Source organism: Nicotiana sylvestris, chromosome 10, assembly GCF_000393655.2.
Source record: "Nicotiana sylvestris chromosome 10, ASM39365v2, whole genome shotgun sequence".
Lineage (NCBI taxonomy): Eukaryota > Viridiplantae > Streptophyta > Magnoliopsida > Solanales > Solanaceae > Nicotiana > Nicotiana sylvestris.
Window position 1 is genome coordinate 111,828,343 of NC_091066.1, and position 21,994 is coordinate 111,850,336.

General features: G+C 40.5%; 1 protein-coding gene across 3 annotated transcripts in view; it reads left to right on the top strand.

Annotated features, from left to right (window-relative positions):
• Positions 1–2,652: 2,652 nt before the first annotated feature.
• Positions 2,653–21,994, top strand: part of LOC104210893 (sugar transporter ERD6-like 8) — a 91,108-nt gene continuing 71,766 nt past the window's right edge. Inside the window, exons 1-4 of one of the 3 annotated variants that reach the window (XM_070160680.1) lie at positions 2,653–2,779; positions 3,160–3,236; positions 3,326–3,388; positions 17,967–18,056. In XM_070160680.1, the coding sequence (XP_070016781.1) occupies positions 3,180–3,236; positions 3,326–3,388; positions 17,967–18,056 (210 nt within the window). In that variant the 5' untranslated portion in view covers positions 2,653–2,779; positions 3,160–3,179. The other 2 variants (XM_070160678.1, XM_070160679.1) reach the window with 2 other exon arrangements.

Consider the following 21,994-nt stretch of genomic DNA (forward strand, 5'->3'; position numbering starts at 1 on the left):
TTAGGGTGTGATTTGTGTTTTTGATGTTGTTTGATGTGATTTGAAGGCCCGAATAAGTTCGTATGATGTTTTAGGACTTGTTGGTATAATTGGTTGAGGTCCGGGTGGCCTCAGGTTGATTTTGAATGGTTAACAGATTGGAATTTAAACTTATAGAATGGCTGAAGTACACCAGTTCTGGTGTAATCGCACCTACACAAGTTTGACGGCAGGTGCGAGCTCGCAGAAGCGAGAAGGCGAGCACAGAAGCGGGATTGAAGAGTTGGCCAGGAGTCGCAGGTGCGTGGGAAATGCCGCATCTTCGAGCTCGTAGATACGTGTGTAGCTCCGCAGAAGCGGAGAGCGAGCTGGAAGGGAACTTTGCAGAAGCGGAAAATGTCCGCAGAAGCGCAAGCGCAAGTGCGCTTAGGGAGCTGCAAATGCGAGTTTCATGGGCCTAAGTGATGGCCCCACCTGCGATGGAAATTCCGCAGGTACGGAGCTGCAGATGCGGCTAAGTACTCGTAGAAGCGGTTTAGCTAGGCAGAATATTTAAATTCAAGGGTTTGAGATTTTGCTTTATTTTTAACATTTCAAGCTCGGGATTGAGCGATTTTTGAGAGGATTTCGAAGGAATTCTTGAGGTAAGTCCCTTGTGCTCATTTTTAATCAATAATCTTGTTTTCCCATTGATTTTTCCACCTAGATTGTGTGGTTTTGAGGTGTAAATTGGGAGTTTGAGGCTAGGGACTTTGAGAGTTTGATTTGGGGATTTGGTGTTGTATTTTGGTAAATTTGGTATGGTTGGACTCGTAATTGAACGAGATTTCAAGTTTTGTGACTTTTATCAGATTTTGAGACATGGGTCAGGGTTTTTTCTTTTGAGTCGATTTTTTGACTTTTGATTAATAACTTAGTATTTTCTTATGGAATTGATTCCTTTAGCCCGTGTTGATTGTATCATATTGTTTGTGGCTAGATTCGGAATTTTTGGAGGCCGATTCGCGAGGCAAGGGTGTGTTGGAGTAGATATTTACACGGTTTGAGATAAGTAACAGTTCTAAATTTGATCCTCACGGTATGAAACCCCATATTATGTATCATGCGATTGGTTTGAGGTGACACACATTCTAGGTGACAGGCGTCTAGGCGTGCACCGTAGGAATTTTGGCTTGGTCAAATTTTATGGAACTGTATAGTTGAAGAATCTGTTATTATCCATACATTTTCCATGTGTTATAGAAATTGAACTGCAAATCATATTAGAAATCATGTTTAGACTATGTGTTGGCACTGTAGGGACCCTCAGAGGTTGTGTTACATATTGAATTATCTGCTAAATTGTTGTTTTGTACTCAGTTACAGTTTTACTTGCATATCATATCTCAGTCACTATTGTTCTTTGTTGATACATTATATTATTTCTGTTTGGGCTGATTTTTATGATTTCTGAGAGCCCGAGAGACTGGAGAGGTTGATGATTGAGTGAGGCCAAGGGCCTGATTGTAAGGATATGGATGGAATCGGGCTGCACACCGCAGCATGTTTCACTGATTTATACCATGATTGGCTTGTTATAGCGCTTGGGCTGAAGGAGCCCCTCCGGAGTCTGTACACACCCCCATTGAGTGTAGGTACCTACTGAGTGCGTGTGCCGAGTGCTGATCGACTGAGAGGAATGAGTGACTGCGAGGAATTAATGATTGTGAGGTTGGAGTGAAAGGGAGACCTGAGTGACTGTTGCTTTGAGAGGATACATTTGACTTCATTTTTGTTGCACTTAGTTGTCACATATCACTATCTTGAAATTTCTGAGAGATATTATATTTTGTTTCACTTGAACATGACATGAATTAAACGATTGGACCTAAATTGTCGAACTTGAAATCATGCCTACTTTCCTATGTTGAAATTACTGTTATTGAACTATAACTGTAAAACTCGTCACTACTTTCAGTTCTTTATTTAGACTTGTTACTTACTGAGTTGGTTGTACTCATGCTATACTTTGCACTTCGTGTGCAAATCCAGGTGTTTCCGGACATGGCCGCTGTTGATTTCTTTTGCACAGTTGATCGTTTGGAGATTTCAAGGTAGTTGCCTGGCATTTCGGAGACCTTGTCTCTCCTTCCCTATCTTTCCAATTTATGTATTTAGTTTCAGACTATTATAGACAGTACTCTCAGACTTGTGTTGTATAGACGCTCATGTACTTGTGACACCCAGATGTTGGAAATTTCCGCGTTGTGTTTTGGGTTTTCTATCCTGTTTATGAGAATTTTTATTATTTAAACTGTTTGACTCATTTTCAGTTAAATGTGTTGGAAATATTTTTGAAATGTCCGCTTGCCTAGTACCACGTTAGGTGTCATCACAAATGGTTAGGTCTTGGGTTGTAACAAATACAATAGGTAACAACCATCCAAACAAGCTGTTAATAAAACGTCACATTTGTAAATGTATAGTACTAAGTACTTGCTAATTTAATAAAGAATAAACAAGAATAAACAATTTATTTGATTACTATATGATGTGTATCCTTTGATTTTGTAAAGATTTTGTTATATTTCTGTACACTACATTAAATAATAAAATAATAACTACTAACATTTATTCAAATAATACAATATATTAGATCATAATTAAATAATATTAATATTCTGTCAAATTATCCGAAATTCTTGAAATCGTTAGTTTGCAAATTGAATGAGTCTTTAGGTAAATAGAAAATCTACTGGCTATAAATCGATGCAGCTGAATCGGATTTGAGAGGACGAGCTGAGACTTTGCTGGTGACTCGGTATTGTTAAATTAAAACTCTATAGACTTCTAGTTTTATTTTCATTTAACCCCCTCTGAATATATAGATTTTGAGTTTCTTCATTAAAGAAAAGAAAAGAAAAGAGATTTGGATTCCAGACCATATGCTGCATCATGCTTTAATATCATGATTTTTTCTATTCTTCTTCATGATATTTGTGAAAATTGTATAGCACATTCTTGGGCGTGGAAAAAGTAGCAAAAATTAGAGAAATTATTTTATAAGCTGGTCGATTAAACCCCCAAAAAGAAAAAAAAGGGAAAAGTTGAGCAAATAAAAAATGGGTCCTAAATATGAAGAAAATGGGAATGAAGATAGAGAGAAGCCTCTCATAGTGAAACATGATGCTGATGAAACAGGTCATAGAGAGGAGTTGGTTATGGTTTATTTGAGCACTGCTGTGGCTGTTTGTGGCTCCTATGCATTTGGAACATGTGTAAGTTGAGATTACTCTTTTTGTTTGTTTCCCTGCGGTGGTATAATTTGCTTCTTTGTGATCGATGTGATGTTATATACATATTGCAGGTTGGATATTCATCGCCAACACAGTTTTCTATAATGGATGAACTTAACCTCTCGTATTCTCAGGTTTCCCATCTCTCTGTGACTTGGTTTTGACTTTCTCACTTAGCTTATAAATAAATAAATGATAAGCGGGTTGGGTTACGTTGTTCCCCTCTATTCGAAATGTTTACTCATGTTCTTTATCATGAACATCTAAAGATGCATTACATTTTCTGAGGTGCAACAGAAAATAAATCGAAGCATGCATGCTGTTATGAACCCGAATTCACAGCACAAAATAAATGAGGAAAATGATGGATTTAATTCATAAACTCAAAGATTCAATCATTACAATAACAATAACTAGAACTAAGAAGGAGATCTAGAGAAGAAGGATAGAGAGAGCCGAGGGAGAACAGAAAGAGATGGTCCAGAGGGAGAAGCAAGAAGAACAGAGACAAAGGGGAAGAGTTCTCAACAATATGCATAATCCCTAGAATCATTGACTTCTCCTCTTTTAATAGAATAGTTCTTGGACTCACTACTCAACCCGGATCCCAAATTAGTCTGACCATATTATTTGTTCTCGGCCCAATAGCTCTTTTCAGCCCAATAGCTATGTGTCTGTTGATATCCTTATTGGGTTGTGTTTGATTCATAACAATACTCCCGTCCTCAATGAGAACCTTGTCCTCAAGGTTCAAGTCAAGAATAGTGATACTCACGAGCTCCCAACCAATTATATGAATACTAAGGTGTTCTTTGTGCCTAGAGGAAAATATATCCAATGCACCTTCAGTGAACCAATCTAAACCTTGTCCTTTGTGGCTCTCATACATTAGAAATCTTATCAACTTGAGTGCCATCATAACCTGCCCTGCATATCGACAAAATATTGCTTGCCCTCTTCGCGAAGCAGATAGCGGAGACAAAATGAGTGAACCAATGCAAACTTTCCAGGAGCAAATCCCCACAAAAGCACCCTGAGTAATGTAATCAGCAACCCATCAATTTGCCTCAAACACCTTAGTATCCTTTCCTTGTTAACCTTTAGATCCTTCAGGATATATTCTGTTGAGCAATGGATAGGAAGGATGGTATTGTACAGTACTACTTTTGGAACAAGCCCTTTGTGAGATATGTTTGTCAACACACACTCAACTTCATCATATTTCATAAATTTCAGCGGAATAAGCATCCTATACATGACAGTTATTGACCTTTTGCCATTTAATTTCATTGCTTCCTTCAAAATGAGTGGCTCGTCCAGATTATCATTCCTGCAAAGCCCATGAATGAGGGTAGTATAAGAGACAATAGGATGACATGTACTTGTAATTGCTCTTACTCTCAGGAATTGTGTAGTTTCCACATAAAAGCCGTGAGAAAGCTGTACAAGGCTTGAATCCTCATTGATCTTCTTCACACAAAGCTTATCAACCACCTCGACAACATATCCGCAAGAACGCTAATGTGCTGAATGAATAAGGATATTTGGCTAGCTCGTTGTTCATCATGAGCACTAGGATGCTGCTGCCCTATCTTGTTCATGGTTGGAGAACAACTATTCAAGTCTGGTGCAAATAGAAAATGAATAGAATATCTAAGAGTATTACAGAAGATATCCGGGGAACCAAATGTTTGGTTTTGGTTTGAGGTGGCCACAAGATCTGCAATGGTGGAAGATGAACTCAAAGGTTCAGCTGGTACCCATGTCAAGGCATTTGTTGGTAAGCGTAATCCAATACAAGAAAGTTCTGCTACTTGTGAATCAATATTGTCACATTTAGCTGCGCGCATCGATATATCACTAATCTCCAAACCAATATTATATTTTCAATTATTTCGCATATATAGAAATTCACACACCATTGTCGTCCGGGATCCCACACCTTGATCATAGAGTAAGAAGATGCAAATGAGCAAAACTTTCCAGTAGATACCAGCAGTAGTAATGCCTTACTTTTCGGAGTCCGGAAATTCTCCATATGCATTGTGGAAACCAGTGCACCACCAGTCCATGGATGACGGTCATCCCATGCGAAAGTTCCAACAACTTGTTTAATTAGGGATACTACAGGTTCTCGGCCACCACAAGGAAACGGATAAACAAGTCGAATAGATCTCGCATTGGAAGGTGAGACTACCAACTCACTGGTATCAATAGAAAGCAGACATGATACCATGATAACATCACCAAAAACAGAAAGTTTGTCATCCGTCAAAATTGTCTTCTTAGTACCATAAGGTAAAGTAGCATAGCCATTTAGGAGTATGAAACTCAAAATTAGAAGTCGAAAATCACGTAATGATGGCTGTTTAATTATCAACACGAACTGTTCATCCCAATTTGGATTTTCAGACTCAACAAATAAAATGTCATCAGAGACAGATTTCTCAATAACTAAAAACTCATGAGCTATTGTGAGCTTCTTATCATGTTGATGCACATACTTGTGGCTACCCAGAAAAAGAATCAGCCATGATTCCTTATGTGAAACACAATCGATTAACTCTGAAGTATCATTTTTGGGACTCTCGGTGAACACCTTGTTCACATGGCTTATTTTTCTTACTTCTAAAGCAGATCCAATCTTAGGGAACGCAACCTGTGCATTTGGTTTTTCATCGTTTGCTAAAGTTGTAGTTTCACTATCTATATAATCTATAGGTTCAAGTTCAACATAGTGCGAAGCAACCTGGATTTCAAGAGACGGAACTGAAGATGGCAATTCACGAGAATCACACTCGTCAGCTCTATTGGACAATTTATCAAACACATTGGCTTCCTGTGAGTTCCACTGTTGAAGGCGGCTTCCAAGTCAGACGAGTTTGCGGCATGGCTCAGAGTTGCAACTGGAGATGTACAGGTCGGTTGTGGAGATGCAGAGTTGTAACTCACGTAGTCAACACGGGCTCGTGAAGTATTTTCCCTACTCACCGAATCTGTGAACGTCCTTTGTCCAAATCGTATGCGCAATTTTTCTTTAAAATGCGTCCAATCGAAGAATTGTTTGTTTCGATGCAACCAACTGAACCAAGCAAGAGCTTCACCATCAAGGTAGAAATAAGGAAGAGGTAGTCAATCCTTCTCGGAGAAGCCAATGTAGGTGAAGTACTGCTCCGCCCGATAAATCCAACTCTCGAGGTTGCCATTGCCATTGAAGCAATCTAGTAATGTCACTGGAGTCCTCTCGATAAAAGCACCAATGTCATGAACCTGAATTCACAGCACAAAATAAATGAGGAAAATGATAGATTTAATTCATAAACTCAAAGATTCAATCATTACAATAACAATAACTAGAACTAAGAAGGAGATCCAGAGAAGAAGGATAGAGAGAGCCGAGGGCGAACAGAAAGAGATGGTCCAGAGGGAGAAACAAGAAGAACAGAGACCAAGGGGAAAGTTTTCGACAATATGCATAATCCCTTGAGAATCACCGACTTCTCCTCTTTTAATAGAATAATTCTTGGGCTCACTACTCAGCCCAGATCCCAAATTAGTTTGACCATATTATTTGTTCTCGGCTCAATAGCTCTTTTTATTCCAATAGCTATGTGTGTGTTGATATCCTTATTAGGTTTTGTTTGATTCATAACACATACATTATTATATATAGTCCAGATATATATATATATATATATATATATATATATATATATATATATATATAAAACGTGTTATTGGTTTGCTCACATCTTTAAGTTTACCTTTGCAAACTAAGCTTCCATCTTACACTCAATGTTTTCTTTCACTCACAATATTCCAGCAATTCTCTTTTTGCTCTCTTTGTTTTTCATTGTTCATATTTGCTCACATACTTGTTTATTCATCACTTACTTGTTGCTTGGTCTCACAACTCAAATAAATTAAAAGGGTATTTGCTACTCTCTTCTAGAATGTTATACCAAATATTTCTAGAATATTACTCTAGAATTCTCATTCTGGAGTTATTCTTTAGAATTAATTAAATATTCTCGTAATTTCATGTTGTCTAATTGTGAGTATGTTCGATCGTCACTTGGTCGTCCATTTTAAAGAACTTTTCTAGAAAAAAGTCATCCCAATGGGAAAGACAAGATTTTTGGTAGCTGACAAATTGTCACATTAATATAGAGCCACAATATCCTCCATTGGTTGATGCAAGTTGCATTAGCCATATGCTTTAATTTCTTCTGCTGCCATTGTTCGTGTTTTGATCATTTAAAGTGAAACAATTGATTCTATTTTGATTAAATGAAGACATATCATGTGGTTGATGTTCGAATATCATAGTTACTGTTTGACCCGAAAGATATTGAAATCTTTTTGATTAAATTAATTTAAAAAATTGAAGAGGTAAATCTTAGTCAAACATAGTAAATTCCAGATCTGTAAACAAACCAGAAAATGATACATAAAATGAAGTAGAAGCAATAAATTATCGAAGCCTTTCATTTTTTCTTTCGCCCATCGGTGAAGATGACTGTTGTACATATTCATTGGAAGATTATTTTACTTTCTTTTCACTAAGGAGATTATAGAGGAGAAGGAGAGAGAAAAGCTCCCCCCCCCCCTTCTAGGAAAGTCTCATCCCTATATATAGTCATTGAGCCCTTGCCATGTATTTGGGTCATAGCCCCCTCACACCGTGTCCGTTTTCGTCATTCGGTGAATACGTGGTTTGGAGTAAATAATGTCATCTTTCCTTATCCCATTGTTTGGACGTGGTCCCAATTGGGTCGACCACAGCGGTCAAATTTTGACCAATACAGTTAGTCCCTCCGTGTGCCGGGGTCATCCCCTGTCGGGCCCGGTAGGCGGATGATGATTTCCGCTTATCTAGGAGAAATCTGATTGTCTACCCCTTGGGCATGATTTTTAGAATCAAGTAGTATATTGTCACCCTTTCGATATCTTTGAACCGTTGCGGCCGTTTCGGAACCGAAACATCGTTTAATCTTGAAATGTTGTTCGTGGTTTCCGCCATTATGACACACGTTCCCAGAGGATTGAACCGTTTCGTGCCCCATCAAATTCGACTTGCGACTCTTGGGTTTCGAGCTTGGGGAATTTATATCTCTTATAAATAGGAGGAATGAATCATTCGAGCAACACACTTCCTTACCTTTACTTGAAAGAACTTTGTGAATTCTCCTTTCTCTTGATACTTCGGATTTTTGATTTTTTTCGGTTAGCCATGAACATTCATCTTTTCTTTTCTTTGCCCCTTTCCTTCATCAAACTGATACAAATGGCTGGTGATTCTTCTCGTGCTGACCTTCCTGCTATAACTCCGGCGCCGAAAAATGATGTTCTGGCCACTTGAGGAGTAGAAGTGGCAGAAGATGAGGAGGTCCCAACGGTGGCTGAGATCTTGCCTCGCCCTGGGAAAGCATGGACTTATTTCCATAGTCCCGCCGGGGAGAAATCGGAAGCTTCTCCCTCCGTCATAAATGAGGAGGGGATTGCATACTTGAGGGCTAGGTGGGGAATTTCTTACTATGTCGAAATACTGCCGGCGGTGGGGAATGACATCATCTATTATGACCGCCCAGGGTATTGTGCGTTCTACGCCTACCCCTTTATTGTTGGGTACACGCTTCCTCTCCCTCTCTTGGTGGTAGATTTTTGCCGCTTTTACGAGGTATGACCGGCCCAACTTACGTTGTACCTGTACAAATTGTTCCTCATGCTGCTCAAATTTGCGGAGCTTGCCGGTCGTGAGATCCCTTTGGAGCACATGCTCAATATCTTCTCCCCTCAACTTGGTATTCGCGACACGATGATTCACATGCGCCACCGAGGGTCGAAGAGCTTGGTGGTAAATATGTACGATAGGGACAACCGTCGCTTCTACGAGAACTACTTCTATGTGCGGACTGAGCATCTTGTGGCGAATCCTACGGGGTTTCCCGAAAAATGGAACTTTGCACGTAAGTCTCTATACTTTGTGTCGGAATGACACCTGACTGCTTTCCTTTGAGTAGTACTAAAACTATTTATGTTTTTTCAGCCGCTAAACTGCCTCCTTCACCCATTGATGGTATCCGCAAGTGGGTGAACGCTATCCTTCCTCACATAGCGGGGGTCCGCACATGGTCGTCCTTCTATGAGAAATATGGACGCAAGCCCCTTAATAGTGAATAATATCACTTTCGTTCGCTATTCTTCCCTGTTACTTTTGTACTTTATTTCTGATGTGACGTTCGTCGATATCAGGGAGAGTGCGGAGAGCGAGCACTCCTCCGCTGGCTTTTTTTCAGCCTACATCTGCTCGTTCTACCCCAGCGTCTACCACCCGACCTTCGTCGAAGGCTGCCTCAGTTGAATCTATGGCTGCGGTTGTTCGCACGGCGGCTACCCCTTGAGCTAGGACTCCGACCCCTGTCATTCACGCAGCGGAGGGACCTTCCCGTGCCGCAGAAGGGGAGGGCTGTCAAAAAGGCGGCGATTGGAGACTGAAGCGGCTCCTACAGCTGTGATAAATCTGGAGCAAGATCTTCCCTTGACAGGGTCTGAGGCAAGAGTTGGTGCCATTCCACCCGTGGAGATAGAGCCAGTCGTTGTGTCTGCCCCACCAGTAGAGATTCCGGCCGCTATGATTAACCAACAACCTGCCGCGATGGGGGGTCAGACTCCTGAGACCACTGTTGTCGCTTTGGACGAGGCTTCATCTTTAGTGCCGGATCGCGCTTCCTCATCAGCTGCAGAAAGGGGGGAGGGTGTCGTGGTTGACGACTATGAATCTGATTCTGATCTTGATCCTAATGATGTTAGGATGTTTGAAGAGGGTCTTACCCGTTCGGTGGTTCATGCGGGAGGTCCGTCCTATATTCTTGAGATCTCATCGGATATCAATCTCCTAGGGGATACGGAGGACCTGGTGCCGCAGTTTGACATCTTGTGTTCTGCTGTTGAGAATGCGGCTCTTCGGGACGTTCCCAATATTGATTTGATGCATGAAGTGACCATTATGGGCTTAAGAGTACGTTATACTTTTCTCTCATGTTTCTCTCATTTTTCTTGGCGATATGGTTTTAACCCATCTTTTCGTTTTTCAGACGTACATGGTGGAAATAGAGAGTGCTCGTAGGGCCGACATTCAGGCCAAGATTTCTTGAATATGTTGGAGAAGTACCGGTGCTATCGCAACAAGTGCCGTGAGATGCACGAGCGGCTGAAGGCGAACCCTGGCGATCGATCTATCGACGAGGAATTGAAGAAGAGGGATCAGGAGTTGATGCAAACTATTCATAGTAAGAGTGTACTTGAGGAGCAACTTCGTGCAAAGGACGAAGAGATTGAGTTGGGCAAAGGGGTTGCTGCAGAATGCGAATATCTTCAGGGAAAGCTGAGGTCTATGCAGTCTGAGATGGATCAAAATCTTATCAGGGTCGAGGCGATGAGCGCGGAGTGGATGGGAAAATTGGCTGAGTTGGAGAGAAAGGTCGCTGGGTTGGAGAACAATGAGAATGCCTTGTCGACGGCTTTGGCGAGGGCGACGACTCTATAAAATACTATCTGTGTCCTCCGGTCCGAGCAAGAGTCGGATAGGGCGACAGCCACACTAATGGAAGTGAGGCTTGAGGAGCGTATTGGCAAAATCAACCATGAGGCGTCGTCCTTAGGAGACCGGGTCGCTGCCCTTGAGGCCGAAAAGGTGCAATTGTTGGCTCAAATTGAATCTTCCTCCGCCGTTGTTCCTCGTCATTTGCACGAGCTTTGGGTTCATGCTGAAGCCCAGCGGGACATATATAAGAACTTGTGAGAGGCGAGCAATGTTAGCGAGGCCGCATATGAAGGAGCTCGGGCAAAGGCTCGAGAGGCTCGTGTCAACTGTGGATATGACTCTGCGACTCTGGAGGCCAATGAGGGCGCGGATGATGAGGGAGGACTTCTTGGAGATGGTGGTGATGATGGTGGCAGTGATGGCGCCAAGTGAAAGAATGTTTTCTTTGTCTATTTTCTATTTTTTTATTCGTTGTTTGTTGTCGTTGTTTCTTCCCCCTCTTTTTTTAGACTGATGGTACAAGCCGTATGTAATCTGCAACTGTTTGCGCAGTGACTTTATATAAAGGAATTTTTCATTGTTATATGCCCTCTGTACTCTTTCCCTGTTTTGCTTTTCATAACTTTGGTGCGAAGTAGATTCCTACATGATGGGTTCCCTACTCTTTGGGAATTTAGTGCCATGCGGGTTGAATGGGACCTTGATGGCGGTCTTGGCTAGCGAGACGGTGTTTTCGAACTTGTGTCGAGATGCTATCTTATCATAGTTTGAATGGTATCGAACTATTTTTCTAATAACGACCCTAGCAGTAGGGATATTACTTTCGGGCTTATATCGAAGTATTATCCCGTCGTGAGTCCCAGTCTTTCTTTCCTTTTCTTTTTCTGATAAAGTATTGCCCAGTCATTATTCGATCGAGGTTGAACTTTTCTTTTTGGCGAAGACCCTTGACCTTAAGGGTGTTATTTCGAACTTTCGTTGAAATATTAACCTATCGTTGTTGATAGGGCAATACTTTATCAGAAAAAAGAAAGGGAAAGAAAGACTGGGACTCATGACGGGATAATACTTCGATATAAGCCCGAAAGTAATATCCCTACGGCTAAGGTCGTTATTAGAAAAATAGTTCGATACCATTCATACTATGATAAGACAACATCTCGACACAAGTTCGAAAACATCGTATCGCTAGCCAAAGCCACCACCAAGGTCCCATTCAACCCGTATGACACTAAATTCCCAAAGAGTAGGGAACTTGTCATGCGGGAATCTACTTCGCACCAAAGTTATGAAAAGCAAAACAGGGAAAAAGTACAAAGGGCATATAATAATGAAAAATTCCTCTTTATACAAAGTCACTACGCAGACAGTCACAGATTACATACAGCTTGTACCAACTAGGGGTGTCAATGGTTCGGTTCGGCTGGTTATTTTATAAATTTTGTACCATACCAACTTTTCGGTTATTCTATTATGTATAACCAAAATTAGACTTATCGAAATTGTCCCAATCATGTCGGTTTCTCTTCGGTATCGGTACAGTTCGGTAAATTTTTGGTATTTTTTTTAAACATCATGTATAAGTCACTAGTAGAAATAGATTGCAATAACATACGTAATTTATATGATTTAGCAAAACACTCTAGATATTTTTACAGTTTAAAAGGTAATGAATTAAGAAAATATGAAACATGGCTAGAGTATAGATTCATCAAATATTCTACAGTAGCATAAACGAAACTAAGCAAATAAAAAAAGATATAAATCACACGAGTGGAAAGATGTTAACCAAGTTGAGATTCAAGAATAAAATCTATAGAAGATTAAACATTTCAAAAAGATAAATCTTGTTCGTACGAAAGGAAATGTATTCAAATTGTAGGTTGCTACTCCTAATCGCTACAATACCTTGTGTCTTGCTAGTGAATATAGTGAAAATAATTTAGTTTCAATAGAAGTAGCATAATAGGTTTGGAAATTAGGATTTTGAGTTTAATTATTTGTTGGCTTGTAACTATTTCATAATTCCAAGACCCAAGAAAATTTTTAATGCTTTATTATTTTTAAACTTAACATATAAATATATTTTTCACATTATAAATTTATTCGGTATGGTTCGGTATTTATTCGGTTTATTTTTATAAAATAAAAACCCTATCCTAATTATCGGTAAGGTTATAGATTTATATAAAAACCTACGGTTTTACTAAAAGAAACCTAAATATTGGTTCGGTTCGGTACAATTCAGTCGGTTTAGTCGATTTTTAAATATCCATTGACACCCCTAGTACCAACAGTCTAAAAGAAAGGGGGGGATGAAACAACGACAACAAACAACGAATAAAAAAAAGATAGAAAATAGACAAAGACAACATTCTTTCACTCGGCATCATCACTGCCACCACCATCACCACCATCTCCAGGAAGTACTCCCTCATCATCCGCGCCCTCATCGACCTCCGGCATCGCAGAATCATATCCACAGTTGACACGAGCCTCTCGTGCCTTTGCCCGAGCTCCTTCATATGCGGTCTCAGTAACATTGCCCGCCTCCCACAAATTCTTATATATGTCTCCCTGGGCTTCAGCATGAACCCAAAGCTCGTACAAATGATGGGTAACAGCGGCGGAGGAATATTCAATTTGAGCCAACAATTGCTCTTTTTCAGCCTCAAGGACAGCGACCCAGTCTCCTAAGGACGACGCCTCACGGTCGATTTCGCCAATACGCTCCTCAAGCCTCGCTTCTATTAGCGTGGTTGTCGCCTTCTCCGACTCTTGCTCGGACCGAAGAACACGGATAATATTCTCTAGAGCCGCCGCGCTCGCCAAAGCCATCGACTAGGCACTCTCGATGTTCCCAACCCAACAACCTTTCTCTCCAACTCGGCCAATTTTTCCATCCACTACGCGCTCATCGCCTCGACCCAGATAAGATTCTGATCCATCTCAGACTGCATCGACCTCAGCTTCCCCTAAAGATATTCGCATTCTACAGCCACCCCTTTGCCCAACTCAAGCTCTTTGTCCTTTGCACGAAGTTTCTCCTCAAGTACACTCTTACTGCGAATAGCTTGCATCAACTCCTGATCCCTCTTCTCCAATTCCTCGCCTAGAGATCGATCGCTAGGGTTCGCCTTCAGCCGCTCGTGCATCTCACGGCACTTGTTGCGATAGTGCCGGTACTTCTCCAACATCTTCAAGAAAATCTTGGCCCGAATGTCAACCCTACGAGCACTCTCTATTTCCACCATGTACGTCTGAAAAATGAAAAGATGGGTTAAAATCATATCACCAAGAAAAACAAGAGAAAAGTATAACGTACCGTCAACCCCATAAAGGCCACTTCATGCATCAAGTCAATATCGGAAACGTCCCGAAGAGCCACATTCTCAGCAGTAGAACACAAGATGTTAAATTGTGGCACAAGGTCCTCTGTATTCCCCAGGAGATTGATATCCGACGAGATCTCAAGAATACGGGATGGACCTCCCGTATGAACCCTCGAACGGGTAAGACCCTCTTCAAACATCCTAACATCGTCAGGATCAATATCAGACTCAGATTCATAGTCATCAACCACAACACCCTTCCCCCTTTCTGCGGCCGATGAGGAAGCATGATCCGGCACCAAAGATGAAGGCCCGTCCAAAGCGGTAAGAGTGGTCTTAGGAGTCTGACCCCCCATCGCAGCAGGATCTCGGCCAATCATAGCGGTCGGAATCTCTACCGGTAGGGCAGACACAACGGCTGGCTCTATCTCCACAGGTGGAATGGCACCAACTCCCACCTCAGACCCCGTCAAGGGAAGATCTTCCTCCAGATTTATCATAGCCGCAGGAGCCGCTTTAGTGTCCACTCGCCGCCTCTTTGACGGCCCATCCCCTTATGCGGCATGGGAAGGTCCCTCCGCTGGGTGAATGACAAGGGTCAGAGTCCTAGCTCAAGGTGTAGCCGCCGTGCGAACAACTGCAGTCGTAGATTCAACAGAGGCAGCCCTCGACGAAGGTCAGGCACTAAACGCTAGGGAAAAATGAGTAGATGTAGGCTGACGAAAAGCCAGTGGAGGAGCGTTCGCTCTCCGCACTCTCCCTGACATCGACGAACGTCACATAAAAAATAAAGTACAAAAGGAAGAGGGAAGAATAGCGAACGAAAATGATATTACTCACCATTAAGGGGCTTGCGTCCATATTTCTCATAGAAGGACGACCATGTGCGGACCCCCGCTATGTGAGGAAGGATAGCGTTCACCCACTTGCGGATACCATCAACGGGTGAAGGAGACAGTTTAGCGACTGAAAAAATATAAACAGTTTTAGTACTACTCAAAGGAAAGTTGTCGGGTGTCATTTCGACACAAAGTATAGAGACTTACGTGCAAAGTTCCATTTTTCGGGAAACCCCGTTGGATCCGCCACAAGATGCTCAGTCCGCACATAGAAGTAGTTCTCGTAGAAGTGACTGTTGGACCTGTTGTCCATCTTTACCACCAAGCTCTTCGACCCTCGGTGGTGCATGTGAATCATCGTGCCGCGAATAACAAGTTGAGGGGAGAATATATTGAGCATGTGCTCCAAAGGGATCTCACAACCGGCAAGCTCCGCAAATTTGAGCAGCATGAGGAACAATTTGTACAGGTGCGACGTAAGTTGGGCCGATCATACCTCGTAAAAACGGCAAAAATCTACTACCAACAGAGGGAGAGGACGCGTGTACCCAACAATAAAGGGGTAGGCGTAGAATGCACAATACCCTATGCGGTTAAAATGGACGATGTCGTTCCCCACCGCCGGCAGTATTTCGACATAGTGAGGAATTCCCCACCTAGACCTCAAGTCTGCAATCCCATCCTCATTTATGACGGAGGGAGAAGGTTCTGGTTTTTCCAAGGCGGGACTGTGAAAATCAATCCATGCTTTCCCAGGGCGAGGAAAGATCTCAGCCACCGATGAGACCTCCTCATCTTCTGCCACTTCTACTCCTCCAGTGGCCAGAACATCATCTTCCGGCACCGGAGTTGTGGCAGGAAGGTCAGCACGAGAAGAATCACCAGCCATTTGTATCAGTTTGATAAAGAAAAGGGGCAAAGAAAAGAAAAGATGAAAGTTCTTGGCTAACCGAAGAAAATCAAAAATTCGAAGTATCAAGAGAAAGGAGAATTCGCAAAGTTCTTTCAAGTAAAGGTAAGGAAGTGGGTCGCTCGAATGATGCATTCCTCCTATTTATAAGAGGCATAAATTCCCCAAGCTCGAAACCCAAGAGTCTCCAGTCGAATTTGATGGGGCACGAAACGGTTCAATCCCCTAGGAACGTGTGTCATAATGGCGGCAACCACGAACAACGTTCAAGATTAAACGATGTTTCAGTTCCGAAACGGCCGCAACGGTTCAAAGATATCGAAAGGGTGCCAATATGCTACTTGATTCTGAAAATCATGCCCAAGGGGTAGACAGTCAGATTTCTCCTAGATAAGCGAAAATCATCATCCGCCTACCGGGCCCGACAGGGGATGACCCCGGCAGACGGAGGGATTAACTGTATTTGTCAAAATCTGACTGATGTGGTCAACCCAATTGGGACCACGTCCAAACAATGGGATAAAGAAAGACGGCATTATTTACTCCAAACCACGTATTCACCGAACAACGAAAACGGACGCGATGTGAGGGGGCTATGGCCCAAATACATGGCAAGGACTCCATGACTATAGGGATGAGACTTTCTTAAAAGGGGGGGGGGGCGCTTTTCTCTCTCCTTCTCCTCTATAATCTCCTTAGTGAAAAGAAAGTAAAACAATCTTCCAATGAATATGTACAACAGTCATCTTCACCGATTGGTGAAAGAAGAAATGAAAGGCTTCGATAATTTATTGCTTCTACTTCATTTTATGTATCATTTTATCGTTTGTTTACAGATCTGGAATTTACTATGTTTGACTAAGATTTACCTCTTTAAATTCTTTAATTGATTTAATAAAAAAAGTTTCAATATCTTTTGGGTCAACCAGTTACCAACATAATTAATCTTATCACAATATTCAATTATTTGAGACTACCAACAAGTTAATAGGTAATTGTCCAATCCTCCCGGTCTTTGCCTTCTTCCGATCGAACATATGTCAGGACCCAATTTATCCAAGCCATGATGGCACCCAAATGAATAATTCGTCTAAACCAGTGATGAGATATTTCAAAAGATAAGAGCATTAATTTTTCCTTTTCAGTGGTATTGTGTCGTCCAAACAAAGTTCCAACCACGAATTCGATGTGCACAGAACGGTAAATTCCTTGAAACTAATATCAACATGCAGCGTCTAGTAATATCTTCTTGAACATCATTTGTCAAATCTCCCATCGAAATCCATATTCGTGAAACCGAACTTCTTTACAACTTTTAGCAACCACCAACTTTCTGATTTTCTGTCAATGATAAAATCAAATATTCTCCTTAAATTCCTCAAGATTGTTAGAAATTTGTGCTCGAAAACTAGAAAATTAGAGAAGTAAAGAAATGTTAGTTCAATAAAGCAAAACATAAAATAATTTTCGAGTCCACAAATTGCTTGTGTGTCCTTAAAGAATTTAATCCCCTCACTGTTGTTCAAGATTATGGATTACTTCCTCCCAGGATAGAACGAAAAAACTATTACATAGTACTGACATTTGAAATTACAGAACTTTAGCGAACTCAACAAATTAACGGAACAAATCACACTTGATACTTATATATTTGTTTTGAAAAATAGTGCAACAATGTAGAGAAGAGAAAAGTTTTTAAAAATTTTCTGTGTAAAAATAAGATCAAGCCTCTAAATTATAAACAATTAAAGGATGAGATGAGGAGGTGCAATCCAAGAGGTACCTCTTCCATTTTCCAACATAATTTCCATAGGTGTAGAAGTTCGTCTTGCAACCCAACAATTCCATATTTTTTTGTTTAAGCGATCGGGTGTTTCAGTTGTTGATCTTGTAGACTAAGATTACTAAAGTCGCATGTAACTAATTCCATGTCATTTTTGGTGCCATTATTAAAGCATGAGTGTATTGTGAAACTTATTGGGCTTGTTGGGTTCGTATTGTTTGTCGATTCCTTGGGACCTGCTAGTACTTTAATTTGTTTGCATATGAATGTTATGTTTCTTCATCTAAAGTTTTGCAATGCAGTATTCAGTATTTGGGTCAATATTAACAATTGGTGCAATGCTTGGTGCAATCACTGCCGGACGGATTGCAGATCTTCTAGGCCGCAAAGGAGTAAGAATTTGTATTGCAAGAGTACTTACATATTCATGGATACCTTGTTGAGTAGTTAGGGTGTTAGATCATTACCTACAATATTAACTGTTCATGGTTTAGCTTTGCTTTAACCTAAATGTTCCTCTCAAATGATTACATTTATAGTAATTTAACTATAAACTTCTTATTTTATCATTAATAAAATGATTTATAGCCACACAAATATCTATAACTTAATTATTTTAGACCACAAGCTTTAAAAAAATTTAAAATTTCATGTCCAATGAAACACCACAACGTAAATTGGGCTGAAGAAACTAATACTTTCTATGTCCCAATGTATTTGATAATCAAACGAGTTTTTCTTTGGTCACGATTTTTTCATATGCTTTAAAATATTTTGAATTAATAATTACTGTAACTATAGTACTTTTTATATTCGTTGTTTCTAAATATGTAAATTTTATTTCAAAAACTTAAAGATTGTATGTCAAAATTCACGATCAAAGTTGAGAAGTTTGATTCCAGAAATTCGAATTGTATCAAACAAATTGGGACGAAAGAATTAACTAATTATACTTGAGTTAGGTTGTTATTTAACCGGGAAAAGGCTTAAACGACCCTTATCGTTTGCTAAATGGTTTACAAATATCCTCCGTCCATCTATCCGTCCAAAAAAATATACGATGTTAATTATATTAATAAACTTACCCTCGCGACTAACGGTAGAACTGGTGGGCCAACAATTTAATGACGTGTTACATTTTTACTGGGCCACGTGGCAATATCTGACTGGGACAAAAATGGATATTATTTCGACCCATTTACCTTATCCGTGTCACGACCCAAAACCCAACCTGTCGTGATGGCGCCTATCATAGAACTAGGCCAGCCTCAAACTAACGAATCCAATACCGTAGTGTAAATATTAAAAAATATTTGCGGAAAACTTTAATCATATTTAAAACAAATCGTTAAAGGTATAAGAGAAAGATTCATATTACAATACAGTCGTCCCAAAACCACGGTGTCACTGAGATCATGAGCGTCTAAGGTGAATATATAATCTATCAAAGTGTCTAAGAACCAACAGAAAAATACAACTGGAAATGAGAAGTAGAGCCAAGGCGTGCGAACTCCATGCATATACCTAATGATGTTTTAAGCGTCAATATCATACAAGAGGGGGAGTGATTTATGTGGTACCCAATTTTCGATCTAGAATAACCAGGTTCTTCTAGGTGTTCTAACTACTACTGTTTGCGGAATTAAAAGTACATAAAATAAAGAACACAGAGATTTTTACGTGAAAAACACCCGGCTCAAAAGGTGAAAAAGCCACGACCTACTACTCAGTAGGATTTTCTCCAACACTTCACTAAATCACTTAGCCAAAACAGCATTTACAAATCTCTTTGTAAACCTAAGGATTACCTCTAATCCCGTTGTAGCAACCAACCTCTAACTGTTGCGACAACTTCAAGTTAGCCTATAACTTGAACTCTCAAAGTACCTAATACAATTACTTCTAAGAAAGCTGGAAAGGTACAACTTTAAACCACCTACTACAATTGAACTAGAATAAGAAAAAACACAATAGAACTGGTTCTTCTATCTCGTTCAAGTAGCTTCAGGAGTGCACTTCAAATCTCACATAAACTGCTTGCAAAACCGCCTTGCTTTTTTGCTTTCAATTAAGTTTAACTTCTGCGTATGTGCAATACCTGCAAAAGAGATCAATCACTATCATTTAATAAGTTAGTAATCAGAGTTTGATTGTGATTCAATTTCTGATCTTCTATCGTAGTTGAGTCCTTGACAATATCAAACTCTAACACTCTCTTTATCCAGATTGTATTCTCTTCATATAAGGAGACTTTCTCCCCTTATCCAATATGCATCCTTTTCGATCAGATCAGGAGATATTGTTGCTTGATCAGTGGGACCTATCTCCTTTATGTACATCTTACATGTATAGGTTGATCATGATTGTGCTTCACATGATGGACCTGGTCCATAACTGAGTTCATTTGTCATTCTTAAAAACTTCACCTGTTTTTGGGCCAACAAATTCCCCCTTTTTGATGATGACAAATTCTGTGTTTTTTACTGATTAAAAGACCTGTAAGAACTTAGCTTATCCATCAACACTAGACTTAGAAAATTTACTTCTCATCAAGGACTAAGTTAATTAGGTTATAAATATCACTTATTCAGAATAATGGGTAAAGCACAATATCTTCCCCCTTTTGGCATCATCAAAAAGTTGCATACTTAATGTGAATCCTAGATTTTAAAAGTTACTCATGGTCACTGGGGCAACTGCAAGTGAATACATGGTGCAATTATCAATAGTCAACAAACATATTTAAACTATAAGGTCAGAATCATCATAGAACAAGAGAAAATAGTTGTTGTCATTGATCATGATATGTTGCCATTAATAGTCCACAAAAAGAAAGAAAAACTTTCAAAACATGAGCAAAAACAGAAAAATCCCTAATCCGGGTCACTGGGGTTCACTGGGGTTACTAGACAGGTTCAGAAGACAAGTACTAGGAGACCTAAGGCTTGGAGGAACTAGAGGGTTGAGTCTGGAGAAGGTTCAGCATATTCTGAAGGATTCCGTCACTCTTCTCCTTTTATTTTGCTAGCTCAGTTCTAAGGTCATCCTTCTCAGTTTCCAATTCAGCCACACGAGTATTGAACCTAGCAATTTCAACATCCTTAGTTCCATATTCCTAAACCAAAGTCCTAACCTTGCTGTTGATGGGTGTCTTCAGAGATGAACCAGGTTCAACTGGGATGACATTGATTGTATAATCACAAGCCAGAAGAGTCTTAATGCCAAAATGTTCCTTGCTTGATGCCATTTCCCATTTCTTCAAAGGCACATTCAGCCTGTCCAAAACAGTGGTCAGTATGAAGCCATATGGAGTAGCATGAGCCTTGGAGCCATTGATGACCCTGTCTAGCAATTTTACAATGAGAGCATGCCAGTTTATCTGCTTTCCTCTCTCAAGGCACTCCATAAGAACTAGGTCCATCGTAATTTGCAGTATGTCTTCTCTCTTGTCTGGGCAGTAGGCACTTGTTGACAAATTCAAACACAACCTTGTGCTCAGCCCTCATCTCACTTTTCTGCACAGCCTGGCTTCATTCACATCCTCTGAATCATAGAACCTCTTGGTGATCTCAAGAGCAGTAGGTAGGGAGTCCAAGCATGGCCACCTTTGCCTAGTGTAGTCGTCAAACCCTTCAGAGGGTATATCCAGAATTTCTCCCAGTTTTGCAACATCAAATTGCACTGGGACTCCCTTCATCAAGATACTGACAACCCCATCCTTAACATCAGCATTAGCCATGAACTCAATTAGTTCATTTATGGCTAGTCTCCCATCCATCTGAAGGACCATGTCCTTTCAACCCTGAGCAGTTAAAGAGTCAACCAACCTCATCATCCCTGGTTCCACCAGGTCCTTCAACAATCTACCTTTCAAAAAATTTCTCCTGCCAAAGATGGCAAACTTGTCCTGTTCCTTCTCAGATTCCTCTTCTTTTTCTTCTCCACTCCACTCTTCATCATCTGAAACTTTTGCTTGTTTAGCTTTCACTGCAGATCTTGTCCTCTTGGCTAGTGAGGGTACAACAGACACAAGTACAGAAGAAGACTTCTTAGAAGAGGTCTTGGACTTTTTATGTTTGGGTGTAGGAACCTCCACTGTTGTATCTTTTTTCTTGATGGACCCGTTCCATCTCCTCTTCCTCTACAACCTCAGAGTATTCTGCAACCTTTCCCTTTCCCTTTCCCTTCTCCATTTTCCTTTTCTTGCTTTCTTCTAGAGCCTTTTGTAAGTCAGCTTTACTTTGTTTTACCCTGCTTCTTGTGGCTCTTTCCTTAGGCATTGAAGAGGCAGTAGGTTTTAGGGATGAAGTTTTTCTTTTCTTGGATGGCT